Below are 12,782 nucleotides of genomic sequence, written 5' to 3'. Positions count from 1 at the left end.
GAATAATCCCACATGCATCTTTGTAATCGGTCTTCTCCCTTGTTTCCCAGCCTCTGGCAACCTCTGATCTGATTTATACCCCTATAATTTTATCACTTTAAAAATGTCACATAAATGGAATCATAAAGTATATAACATTTTGTGGGCGACTTTTTTCGCTTAGAATAATGTTCTTGATGTTCATTCATGCTGTAGCAGGAGTGGGGGTTCATTTCTCTTTGTTCTTGAGTAAAAATTTATTGTCTGGATGGACAATAGTTTTTTTATTCATTAACCCATTGATATATATTTGCATATTGATTGGTTTTAGTGATTACGAATAAATTTGCAATAAATATTATTTTATAGATTTTGTATAGACATGTTTTAATTTCTCTTGGGTAATACCTAGAAGTGAGATCGTTGAGTCATATGGTAAGTACATGTTTAACTTTATAGAAAGAATGTAAAATTTTATAGTCTATGTTTCTAAAACCTTTTGGGGGGAAATACAGATTCACAGGAATTTACGAAGCTAGTATAAAATGCCCTGTGCTCTCCTTATGCAGTTTCCCAAATAGTTAAATCTTACCTAATCGCATCAGAACTCGGAATTTGATTGAATGCATGTGTATAGTTCATTGTTATTTTACTACGTGCACAGATTTGTGTAATTACCACTGCAATCAGGATATAGAATTTTTCATCACCACAAAAATCTCATGCTATTCTTGTGTAGTCATGTCAACTCTCTCCCCAACAGCCAACCTTAGGCCTTGGCAAACACTAAATCATTTTCCATGTCTATAATTTTGTAACTTTGAAAACATTATATAAATTGATTTATAGTACATAAATTTTGGGGTTGGGTTTTTTCACTCAGCAAAATGCCCTTGGGATCCACTCAAGTTTTTGCATGTGTGCATAATTCCTGAATAGGAACATATGGTACATTGTACTAACCTTTGTTTAACCAGTCACCTCTTGAGAGACATGTTGGTTGGTTTCACATTTTGGCTATTACAAATAAAGCTACTATGAACAATTCTGTGTAGATGTTTGTGTGAATGTAAGTTTTCATTTCTCTGGGATAAATGCCCAGGAGTACAATTACTGGGTAGTATAATAATGATACGTTTAATTTTTTAAGTTAAGTTAATGCCCAACTATTTTCCAGAGTGACTGCACCATTTTACATTCCCACCAGCAACATGCAAGAGATCCGGTTTCTCTAAATATTTGCCAGCATTTGATTTGGCCACTAATGTTTATTCTAACCATTCTGACATTCTACTCTTCTAAAACTATTTTCTACTTTATTTTTTCCATTCATGTACTCAAAAGGTACTACATAGCCTTTCATGGAGACCCCACATTATTTTGTTCCTGGAACTTTGATTATGCTGTTCTCCTGAAAAATAGCCACATTCCCATCTGCATGTGTTCAAATATCCTCAAGCCTCGAAGCCTAATTCAAAGGCCACGTCTTTCCAAAAAGTCATTGCCTGTCTCCCAGGTAGAAATCATGTATGTCTCCTGGACACCCCGTCTGTGCTTCTTTTATGACACTTTATGTCATATGTTCTATCGAGTCACTTCTTTTCTGATACAAATATTATCTTCCCTACTAGGTTGCCAGATTCTTTGTGGCAGAACGATCTTTTTCATTTATTTTTGCTCTCTTACCTTCTACACCTAGGGTTTTCAAGCTTTCAATGAATACAATTCAACATGACTCCTACAAATTTATATCGATCTAAATTTTTTGGTTGACATTAATATTATATGGGAGGTGTCACTCAAACAAAAAAAAAACTATTAAATGTAAAATAATTTCTATATTCAATTTTAAATTCAACTCCTGACCCCCTCCCCCTAGATAGTATAAGAAAACTTACTAGTGATATAACAGAAACTAAAAATATCATATTAAAAAAATTACCACAGCAAAACTTTGGTTCTCATAATTATTTTATTATGATTAACTGAATTTTTCAGATAGATGAGGCTATATACCTTTATAATTATGGCTCTTTTTTTTTTTTTAGAATTGAACCTAATTTCATCAGGGAATCTCCTTCTAGAAGCCAAATATCTGTATTAGGTGCTAGCTTTACTCCATGGACATCTTTTGCAAAACACTTGCACAGATTCAGTTGAGCAATGGTTTACATGCTAGCAAACTTCATATTTCTTTTCAAATAATTATTTTTTCAAAAAATCTTATAGAGATATGTAGATTACTTTTTCCTAATTTTGCTTATAAATCTAACAATTTTTTATTTTGCTTATTATATATACATTCACATAAATATTTTACGCATGAAATACACAATATTCTTTTGCCAAAATTCAGTATACTAGCTACTTCAGAATGAATTTATTGTGATTTTTTAAAAGGACAATAGCTCGACAGACCTCCGTTTTCCACAGTCAAGATTAATCCTAGGAAACTTTAGAATGTACTAAATTTTTAGGTGATGGACAATGGGGGGCCATGGAACAGAGGTTCACTTAAGTAGCATGAACTAGAGGGAGAAGCTCATAAAACTTAACATGGTTAAAATTAGATACTGAAGATTTTCTATTGTCTTAATCCTAATCTAATAAAAGCAACAATTATATCTATAAATAGCAGGGTCTGTATATTTAGTGATCAGTGAGCGCCCATCCCATCCTGTTCTTAGATAAAGTGAGATGCTTATCTCTATAGTTTCTTAGCCTTTCTAGACAAACAGAAAGGAATTCTCCTAGTGAAGTTAGCTGGGAATAAAGTTAGCCGTTGATGGAGTATTTTAAGATAAAAAGGTGTGTAAAGGCTGTTTTCCAGTTAGTGTCTTTCATAAGGAGAATACAGTAAAGACATGTTAAATTAATAAGTAAAATATAAGCTTATAGGAGAGAAAATTAAAAATTAAAAAAAATAAAGGAAATCACTTCATCTTCTATGATATTAGGACATATACTTTTCAACCATGGTAAAAACACACTTATTTTCCCCCATCCTCATGAGTGTGTATGTGTGTGAGAGCAGAGGATTAGAGGAAAGAACTGTTAGCAGGAGAATGCTTCACTTTGTTCAAAGTACTAGAATATCCCGATTCTCTCTAAACTGTCAGAAAGTCTATGAGATAACCACACAGGGTGTAAAAGGTAAGAAAATGGCAAGGCTGAGATTATCATCTAACCTAGTTCCTACTCTGGGGTTTGTTAATGGTACCATTTTTTTTTTTTTTTTTTTGGCAGGTAAGGAAAGGATAATAACACCTACTTTGCTACCTCACAGCATTGCATAAACAAATCAAGAGAGCTAATGAATGGCAGATTGTTTGGGAGGCTGTGAACAGCGATTTAGGTGTAAGGGACTATAGTTATTTATTAAACTATTGTGATCATCAAGGATATCTCTGCATTGAAAAAGAGAAGATATGAGCAATGATCTCATAACGTGGGATTTTGGAAATAACCTCTGTTGTCAGTAAGACACTGGTATACAAAATCTTGTTCATTTCGTAGTTTTCTCATCTCTTCCTTCTGTGTCAATATCCTTAATGCGAATATGGATTTTGGAACACTTGATACATGTGTTGAATTGTAAAGCTTATACTTTTTATAATTTAGCTTCATTTCTTTTTAATGGGAGGAAAAGGAGTTTTACATGTTTGATAAATAATTGAAACATCTGGGGGGATAAAGATGGAATTTAGAACTTAAGTAGAGTACTCTGATAACCCAAACCTCCAGTCTCTAAAGCCTCAGATCCATTCATTTAAATTTGGTGGTTAACAGAAATAAGAGTATGTGACATATCGCCTCTGGATTTATGTCATTCCTGAAACAAAATAGAGAAAAAGCCCTAATGTCATGAGCCAACCAACATGTGCTTCCGATATTGGAGGTTCTCACTGAATCTTCTTTTGGCTACCTTCTCCTCTTGGAAGAGGTTATCAGTTCCAAGCCTCTTATTCATAATTTCAGAAGGTTCTGGGAATTAGTGAGAAACTCTTCTCAGTAAGAAGGAAACCAGCTCCTTCCACCTTTCCTCATAGCAGAGATTCTTTACAGATGCAATCATATTTTAGTTCTTTTGTTCCACCCTACCATCACTTCAACTCCTGGGAATACCATCCAATTGGGCCAGATTTGGGGTTCATCAGAGCATATTACACAGGCACCAATTCTATTGTTAAGCTTCGTTACCGCCAATGGAGTATATGGTTGAGACACATTTCATATAGTCTGACAGAGCAGATGAAAGAAAAAATTAGTACTGGTATGTTAGTATTTGAAGAGACTTTTACAGATGGAGATAAGGAATCAGTGATGGTTGAACTGTGGCAATGACTTTTGCAAGTTTTAAATGACTAATGCTTTGATTTTTTTAGGTATTTTGGTTTAGAACATAATGACAGAATGAAAAAGAGAACTTTTGTCTTGAATTATTAATTTCACTTCAGAATGTCTTAGCATGTTATTCTATGATGAGTAAACTTAATCTGCTGTTGAGGTTCATGTTCAAGAGATGTTGACTTTTCTTGGAATCTCAGAAATTGCCTAGTACAACCACATCATTATAATGACATAAAAACACAAAACCAGCTATTGTTAACTAAAAACCTTATAAGATATACTTGGAATTATTCTGAGCATTACACATGCACGCACACACACACACACAAACACAAATTTCGTCTAACTCTTATAACAGTTATGCAATCTAGGATTATTATCCCCGTTTTACATAATAAGAAACTGAAGCTGAGAAAAAGTAAGTGACATACCTAGTAATTAGTGAGTCAAGATTTAGACCCATGTCTATAATACCCCAAAGCCAGGTTCATTTTCATTACATTGTGTTATTTCAAAGACAGGACTAGAAACCAATTTCCTGACTCCTTATTTCATTCTCTTTCCATTACACTATGATGGACATCAATTTTCTAACCTATATAACGGTAATGAAATTTGAACTTGCTTTCTATGGTCACTAATTTTTCTAAACCACTGGAAAGAAAGCTAATAGTGCATCCCTTGGAACTAATAATTCTATTTCATAGGAAAGAAATTATTTCACACAAAAAAGAAAAGCAAACACTTTGGCTTTGATGTTATTTAGAATATTGACATAATCCCAAAGTTGGCTAGCCTTAGATCAGCTTTTTCTGGAACCAAACTTGCCTTCCACGACGTGGGTACCCTGTGGGATACTGATATCAAACCTTTGGGCACTGACTTCAGTCATCTTTGTTTACTTCTTCACATGCCCTCTTAAATCCCCAGAGTGAGGCAATGCAGGAGAGTAAGCTTAATTTAGGGGAAAACCGATTGAACCAAATTTTTCAAACTTTACGTGGGGAGCGATGGGCTGTGTGGAAAGTTAAACCTTGAGTCTCTAAAGTTTATGATTATGATGTTTGGTTAGACTATAAGATAAAGCCTTAGAATATAAAATATGCTTCTGATCGAGGATTTTAAAAAATAGGTGTGTGCAAGCTTTGATTTCACCAAGTTTCCGCCTTTACTAATAACGTGGAATGATGAAAACAGTGTATGGTGCTGAAAAATGTTAAACTTGCCTTATTTCAGGTGCTACTTCTGCCTCTTTCATCGAAAGTGTGTGCTCTTAGGAAAGTCACTGCTCCTTCTTTAAGTGTCTGTTTCCCCATGTATTCAATGTTAGAATTTTGCTAAGTTATCTATTGGGATCGTTCCACCCTAACTTACATGAGTCTGAATTGTGATGCTGAATTGGCGTACTTCAGAAGATCTGTAGATGGAAGCAACAAGAATCCTAGATTCTCTTATTATAAGTAGCTTTCTCCAGATGTGGTGAAATGTTTAAATGTTTAACTGACCGAGAGGACAACCAATCTGTGTATTCATTTCTCCTCCCCTCCCACTTAGGAAGGGAGCCCAGTTAGAAACACGTTTGTCTGTGAGGCAAGGTGTGTTGTGTGGCTGAGAATTCATAGCTCTTATATAGGACTGTGGAGTATTAAACTTTGAGTAGGCTCCTTGGACTCAACCTATTGCTGTTTGAGGAAGTATCATGAAAACACACTAAAACTACTTGGAAATAAACATTATCTGTTGAAATTTGTCACCTTGACAGGATCCTAAAGAACAGAGGCTAAATTGACGTGTTATATTAAGTCTAGCATGACCTTGAACAACTGGTTTTATAAGGTTGGTTATTGTGGGTGTCACCAGTATATAAAGTAAGCTGCATCCTCACGGGTTCAGTCCTAGAGCACCAGCTGGTGAGCAATGCACGGAGCAGACTTGTAACCAACATATATCATGAAGATAGCAACAGTGCCAATACTTCTGACCCTGGCTCTTTGCCTCATACAAGGTGAGCAATTTGCATGTAATCTCAGCCTCTTGCCACACATGATAAAGCCCTGGGCAGGAACTTGTCTCTTTCCTCTTGCCCAGTATTGAAAATATTCAGTATTATATGTGTATGTGTAATTCTGAAATATCTTGCCAGACACAGTTTTAAAGAATTATATATGTGGCTTTATAACTATGTTTTGTTATCTTTTGAAATGGCAAGTAGTTGGAGAGTATCTGAATTTTATCCATAAGAAATTGTTTTATTAATTATATATTAGTTCTAAAAGAACCAAGCGTTTCAATTCACACTGATATGAATTGTATATATTACATATACAATATCAAGCATATCAATTCATACTGATAAGAATTGTGTATGTAGTGATATTTAAAATTTAGATGTATGTTATATATATTTAATACCATATTTATAAACAAAATATTTAAAAATTAAATTTAACCATTTTATTTTTAAAAAATAGTACCTTCTAATATTTTAAGGTAATAATGTCTTCTAATATTGTATTTTTGTGTTTTTGAATCCTAAATGAATTGAAGGTATTTCTCCTAGAAAGTAAGGGATTTTTGTGGGAGCTGGGAGGTAGGTTTTTATATTTCATACTTGATTTGAAGGGGATACAGTCTGCCTAGAGTTATCTTGCTCTGAAGCATTTACAATTTTTAAAAAGAAACCTGAGATAGACAGTCAGGATGTCATCACACACAAATTATTCCTACTTTCTTAAAATAAATGTATAAGTACAAAAAGGGATCTGTTAATGAAGGAGTGTAATAGTCTGTGATTTTAATGAATCTTAATTTTTATTAGCTCTCTAATTTTTGTAGCTGTACTAAGGAGGCGGTGTTACCAAATTTCAGAAAATTTATTTTATGTGTACATATGATATATACTTCATGCTAATATACTTTTAAATTATAACTGATATGATTAATTGATATTTGTTATAATTTTAACAAATACATTGCTGTGAAAAAATTTTTTAGAAATTAGATATTCTGAGGGGGTTGGAAAGCATAATAGTATTATTTTCCAAAGTAATTAGATCTTTCTGAATGTATATACTGATCTCCTAGTGTAATACCCTCATTTTATTTGCCATGGTAAGTTTTAATGTGTTCAAAAATAATTTGTAGTTTTATAACATATTACCATTAAAATAAGCAAGGCACTGTACTGAGTCAATCGTTTGTTTTATTTATTAAATATTTTATATTCCCTTAACTTTGGTTTTTGTATTTTTGTCCCAGATGCTGCCAGTGAATATGAAAATCAGGTTAGTCCTGCTTTTTTTCTGTTCATTGAACGCATTCCAAGATCTCTAAAGAAAAACAGTTTGTGGCCAACACCTTAATGTTGATAATGCAGACATATTGTACTGATAAGTACTAATAGCTTTTGTTAAAAAAACAGAAACAGGTCTTTATGAATCAAGGCATTAATCTCATACACACACACATCAACGCATTAATCATACTGGATATCTGCAAGAGGCAATCTACCATGCTAACGGAGCGTTTTAAAAGTCCGTAAACAAACAAACCAGTGAGTTGGTATTGTTCATTTTAACACCTGAAGAAGTCATGACACACACGAGAAGCAGAAATAAGTGTTCTTGTATTATTATTTCGAAATGGCTTGTCTGTATCTTGAATATATCAGTGTATACATCTCATTCAATAAATATTTATTGAGCATCTATTATGCTTCAGACCTTGTTCGAAATGCTGGGTATATTCAAAAGTAAAAGAAATAGACAAGAACTCTGTCTTCATGGAGTGTATATCTTAGTGGAGAAAAACAGACATGTTAATAAGTAAATCAGTAAAATATATAATCCGTTAAATGATGATTAGTGCTAGAAGTAAAACAAAGTAGGAAGCAAGATAGGAATTTCTGTGGATGGAAGTGGTATCACTTCTTCTTAGGATAGTCAGGTAAGTTCTCTCTAAACCTAACATTAGAACAAAGACCTGAAAGTGATGAGTGAGTGAGTCATGAAAAAATTTGCAGTTTATAGCAGACCAGGCAGAAGCACCTGTCACGGCAGATGCCCTGACTCAGGAGAGGACTTTATCACTTCTTTCTTAGAGGCCTTTTGTTAGAAAAATGAAAGAATTATTTTCCATAGAAGTTGAACTTTTTATCTATTCGAAAAAAGTTAAGTTACACACACACACAGCTATGCCATTAAAATGGTGCTAGGTATATAGCAAATATTTGTTATGCCTCTTAAAAGCCATAAACAGTAAAATAATAGAATAGTAAAACAACACTTTTCTACAATGAAACTCTTAGAATCGTGGTTTAAATACTCTCTTGCTTAGTTAATTATAACTTTTTTTTTTTTTTCAAAAAAGAAACTTCTTACAGGAATGTTATAGAGAATTTCATCATAGCCTCTAGACTTCATCTAAGTTTCCCAATTAGGGAGCAGTTCAGAAACCTCTATAATACAAGTAAAGTGAAATGATAGAGTAGAGAAAAAGGCAGGATTTGGGGGAATCAAAGAGCATGCTCACTTGTTTTATACTGGCAAAAAGAAGGGTGTTGTGTAAATTTCATTTTTCATTAAGCCATAATTTTTTTCAAAGTCTATGGTAATAGGTGGTGATTTTGACAGATATTTCAAATTTCGCACTGATACTTTTTATGCCATTAAACTAAAAAAAAAATAAATGTTTTAGAACCATAAATTTAGCCACCTCTTATGTTGACAAAGCAAGAAGAACATACAAAAGTAATTATTTCTCTGGAAATATTTCTGATCACGGTCCTTGGATATTTTGTCAGAAACAGAAACTATTGAGTTAGTCTTTCTTACAGTTCTGGAATTTTTATTTTCCAAGTTCAGTGTCTTGAGTTTTTTCTAGTACCATAAATGCTTGTAAAATGTTATAAACATGAGCCAGAAGAGCACAGAAAAGTACTGTAGTAATCTGCAAGAATCTTTACCATATACTTAAACTTGTCATCACAGAGGGTTATTATAAAGCTCAAAGCAACCTTGTTAGTACTCTAACACAGAGAAAGAGTAATGCAAGCTCCTGGGACATTTTGTTATGATGTCTCGGATGATAACAGTGAAGGAAACAGGAAGTGCTTGGCCCTAGAAGGCTTTGGTTTTTCTGAGATGTGGAGAAAACACAAACAGCAACAATAACAAAACAAAATAAACCAAAGCCTATAAAGTTAGACTGCAAGTAAACAGTTGCTGGAAAATCATCTTCCTGCCTCGGGATGCAGTTTTGTCAAAATGTGCTCCTGTTTCAAGCCTCTCTATTATGGTAATTGGCAAGATATTACATTTTTCCCAGAGAAAAACCCAACATCTACTTTTTAATTTTACTAACTTTTCCTGTTTTTTAACTCAGAAAAATAGCACTGAGCTTGATCTTAACAAATTAAACACTGTGAACAAGTTTCTTACCCTACCCTATAGGACTTGAATGTCCATTTAAAAAACAACAAAGTGGATCTTTGTAGGAATTAGGTATTCCTCTAATTGTGACATCGGAAAAGTCCAATTCAGGATATATTCTGATTAATAATGTCCTTATTCGATTAACCCCTAAAGACTATTTAAAGCTTTATTCCAACGTTCTCATGAATCTTGTTTTAAATACTTTCTTTAAAACCTACTTCACAAGGGATAGATTTCTATTACAAAGACACCAGGCTCTACTCAGATTCTATGACAAAGTTTCTGTCTAGACTATAGAATCATTATATCTGGCAGGCTAAACAGTAACTTGCAATGTTGGCATAAGATAATATAGAATCAGAGACCAGACTCATATCTCAGAGGCCCAGTCGTCAGTCTGTTGTCAGAAATTATTACTGTGCTACTCAGATAACATCTCTGGGTGGTGATAAATAATCTTAGAGATATTTTAGTAGGTCACCCTTAGCAAATTTCCCAGGGTTGGTCTCTGACATTATGTAGTTCTTTCACCATTAATCCTTCTGCAAATGCTACTGGCTATCTTCCATGTTTAAGGGGCTAGGTTATCTACATCATTATCTATTAGATAGTAAGTAACATTTCATCAAGGATCCTTTTGCCTATTTACTGTTATACCTATGGCACCTGACAAAGTATAATAACTTCATAATAAGTGCTCGTTGACTGACTGTGTGATTATTATAAAGATATACAAAGCTGAATAGAATTCTATAATCAATCCTTTGGAAGAGGTTGTGTTTGCCAGAGTTAGAGCAAAGACTTAATTTAATTTTTTTCAGATACAAGCATCTCGAAGCAAGATTTTAGTTTTTGCAAAATCAAAACAAAACAAAACTTAAAAAAAGACTTCACCTAAAGGTCCAGTGGGCTTTCAAAACTAGTAGGGAATATAAATTATTTTAAATAATAGAATAAGTGGAAATAAGGACAGTGGACAGATCTTTAAAAATGAGAGTTTTTAATTAATTTATTAATTCGGTATATTTTATTGAAAAACTACTATATGTCACTCACTCTTTTCTAGGAGCTTAAAATCAATGATGCATTTGCCCTACCTAGTAAAATATTATTCAAAATGATTTCCTCTCTCTTTTCTAAATTTGGTACAGTGCTCTCATTGGCATTTTCAAGAAGAACACCAAAACCAAGAATAGCACACTGCGTCTTAAAGGATGTTACACAAAAATAGCAAAATAATAGTTCCAGAGAACACGCCCCAAAATAAAAGAACAAAATGAATAAAAGAAAAAGATAGGAAAATTTAATTAAATAAGTGTGGGGAAAATTGTAGTATTGCCATAGATTCATAAGGTTTGATTCTGGTGCTAGTGACAGTGTTGGTGGTGATGGGGGTGCTGGTGGTTGGGGTTGGGGTGGGAGTACTTTTTAAGAAAAAATACAAATTTGAAAATATGAAATGGCTAGGGCTGTCCTGGGATGTGACAGCGAAGAACCTGGAAACTTAAGCTTCATTAGCTTGTAGTAAGTCAGTCCATTTGCGTTCATAAGATATTTGTCAGTGGATCTGAGGTTTATTTCAGAAGAGGAACGAGTCTAGAAATATCTTTTTAAAACATATTTGACCAAGGAATCCTTTTTTCAACTTTTAACTGTTTTTCAATATTTTTATTTAGTAACTGTTAGCATTTTTAGGAGTGGGTATCTTGCAGTACAGCCCTAGGGGCGCATGGGCAGAGGACTTTACAGTTTTCAGTGCTCACATACTCCGTCTCAGTCCTCCAGAAACTTTTTATAGTCCTTTTTTTTTTTTTTTTTTTACAACATATTATGACATGTTGTGTTCTCGGTATTTTACATGTGCCATCAGCATATCTCAGTAGTCCAGTAAGGACAACAGCAACAAAAGCAACAACAAAAATAATAAAGGAGGAGAAGGAGAAGGGAATCTACTTATTAAATATCTGCTATGTATCAGGCATTCTTTGAGGGCTTTACATACTTGTAATATTTAATCTTCAGAAACCTGGGAAATGTATGTATTTATATCCCTTATTTTACAGGTAGGATAAGTGAGCCTTCGAGAAGTTCATTTCCTGAGGTTAATGGGCTTGTAAATGAGGACCCTGGAGTATAAACTCAAGTCTTTTGACTCCAAGTCCCTTATTCTTTCCATTTCACTAACTGTTTTAGCTGAATGCTCATTATGTGAATTTGCAATCTCCAATAGACCATTCAGAGTCACTATTGTTGTTTGTATTATTTGTAGCAACAGAGCAAATGAATATCTTCCACATAAAGGTGGGTAGTGGTTATTAAATAGTATTGCTCAAGGAAGTTCTTAGAAGATAAAGTCTTGCTTTAATGAGGTTTCAGTAAACATAACTTTTTTTTTTTCATCTTTCCTTTAGGAAACATGCAATGAATTTCGGGTATTGATGAAAAATGGGAAGTTATTCTGTTCCCAGGTTAAAAATCTTCAAATCCCCGATGGAATAATGTTCCTTAAGAGATGTGCAAAGTGCAAAATAATACTGTGAGTTAAGGTTCTATTTCTTCCAGGTGTTTGAGTTACCAGCTGTTCTCCGAACTAGTAAATGTATTCTTATTTTCTGGCAGTTATACTATTCTAAATATAAATGGTTAAATAAAAATACTTCATAGATCGCTCTAGCACCTCTGATCAGATGAAGTTAGATAAGTGCCACCCACCTAGAAAGATTTTAATAATCACTCAAATAAGACTCCAAGACGCCCCAAAAGGCCCAGTATTAATACCTTATGTAAAACTTAATAGTCTTTTGAGAATGTAGTTACAATTAGAGTTACCTGGCTCTGGAAAAAAAAAAAAAATTTAAGAAAGGAAGTCACATTTTTTAGGCCTGTTAAGACCCGACTGTGTTATACGTTAGGGACTGAGTAAAGCTCCTTGGGGACGATGCCAAACTTTCCTTGTGGCAGCCAACCAGTAGAAGAATTTACGCAGGATACACCCTGCCTCTGTGAGATGCCAGTGTCTTC

The 12,782-nt window shown here is 33.8% G+C and overlaps 1 protein-coding gene across 4 annotated transcripts in view; it reads left to right on the top strand.

Annotated features, from left to right (window-relative positions):
- SPINK5 (serine peptidase inhibitor Kazal type 5) overlaps window positions 1-12,782 on the top strand; it is a 118,146-nt gene that overhangs the window by 44,310 nt on the left and 61,054 nt on the right. For all 4 annotated transcript variants that reach the window (XM_036225013.1, XM_036225014.1, XM_036225015.1 and 1 more), the window contains 3 exons: window positions 6,223-6,334; window positions 7,588-7,613; window positions 12,173-12,297. In XM_036225013.1, the coding sequence (XP_036080906.1) occupies window positions 6,280-6,334; window positions 7,588-7,613; window positions 12,173-12,297 (206 nt within the window). In that variant the 5' untranslated portion in view covers window positions 6,223-6,279. The remainder of the gene's footprint in view (window positions 1-6,222; window positions 6,335-7,587; window positions 7,614-12,172; window positions 12,298-12,782) is intronic.

The sequence above is a fragment of the Rousettus aegyptiacus genome, unplaced genomic scaffold, assembly GCF_014176215.1.
Source record: "Rousettus aegyptiacus isolate mRouAeg1 unplaced genomic scaffold, mRouAeg1.p scaffold_m13_p_7, whole genome shotgun sequence".
NCBI classification, from domain to species: domain Eukaryota; kingdom Metazoa; phylum Chordata; class Mammalia; order Chiroptera; family Pteropodidae; genus Rousettus; species Rousettus aegyptiacus.
This window is presented reverse-complemented; position numbering and strand designations above follow the sequence as displayed.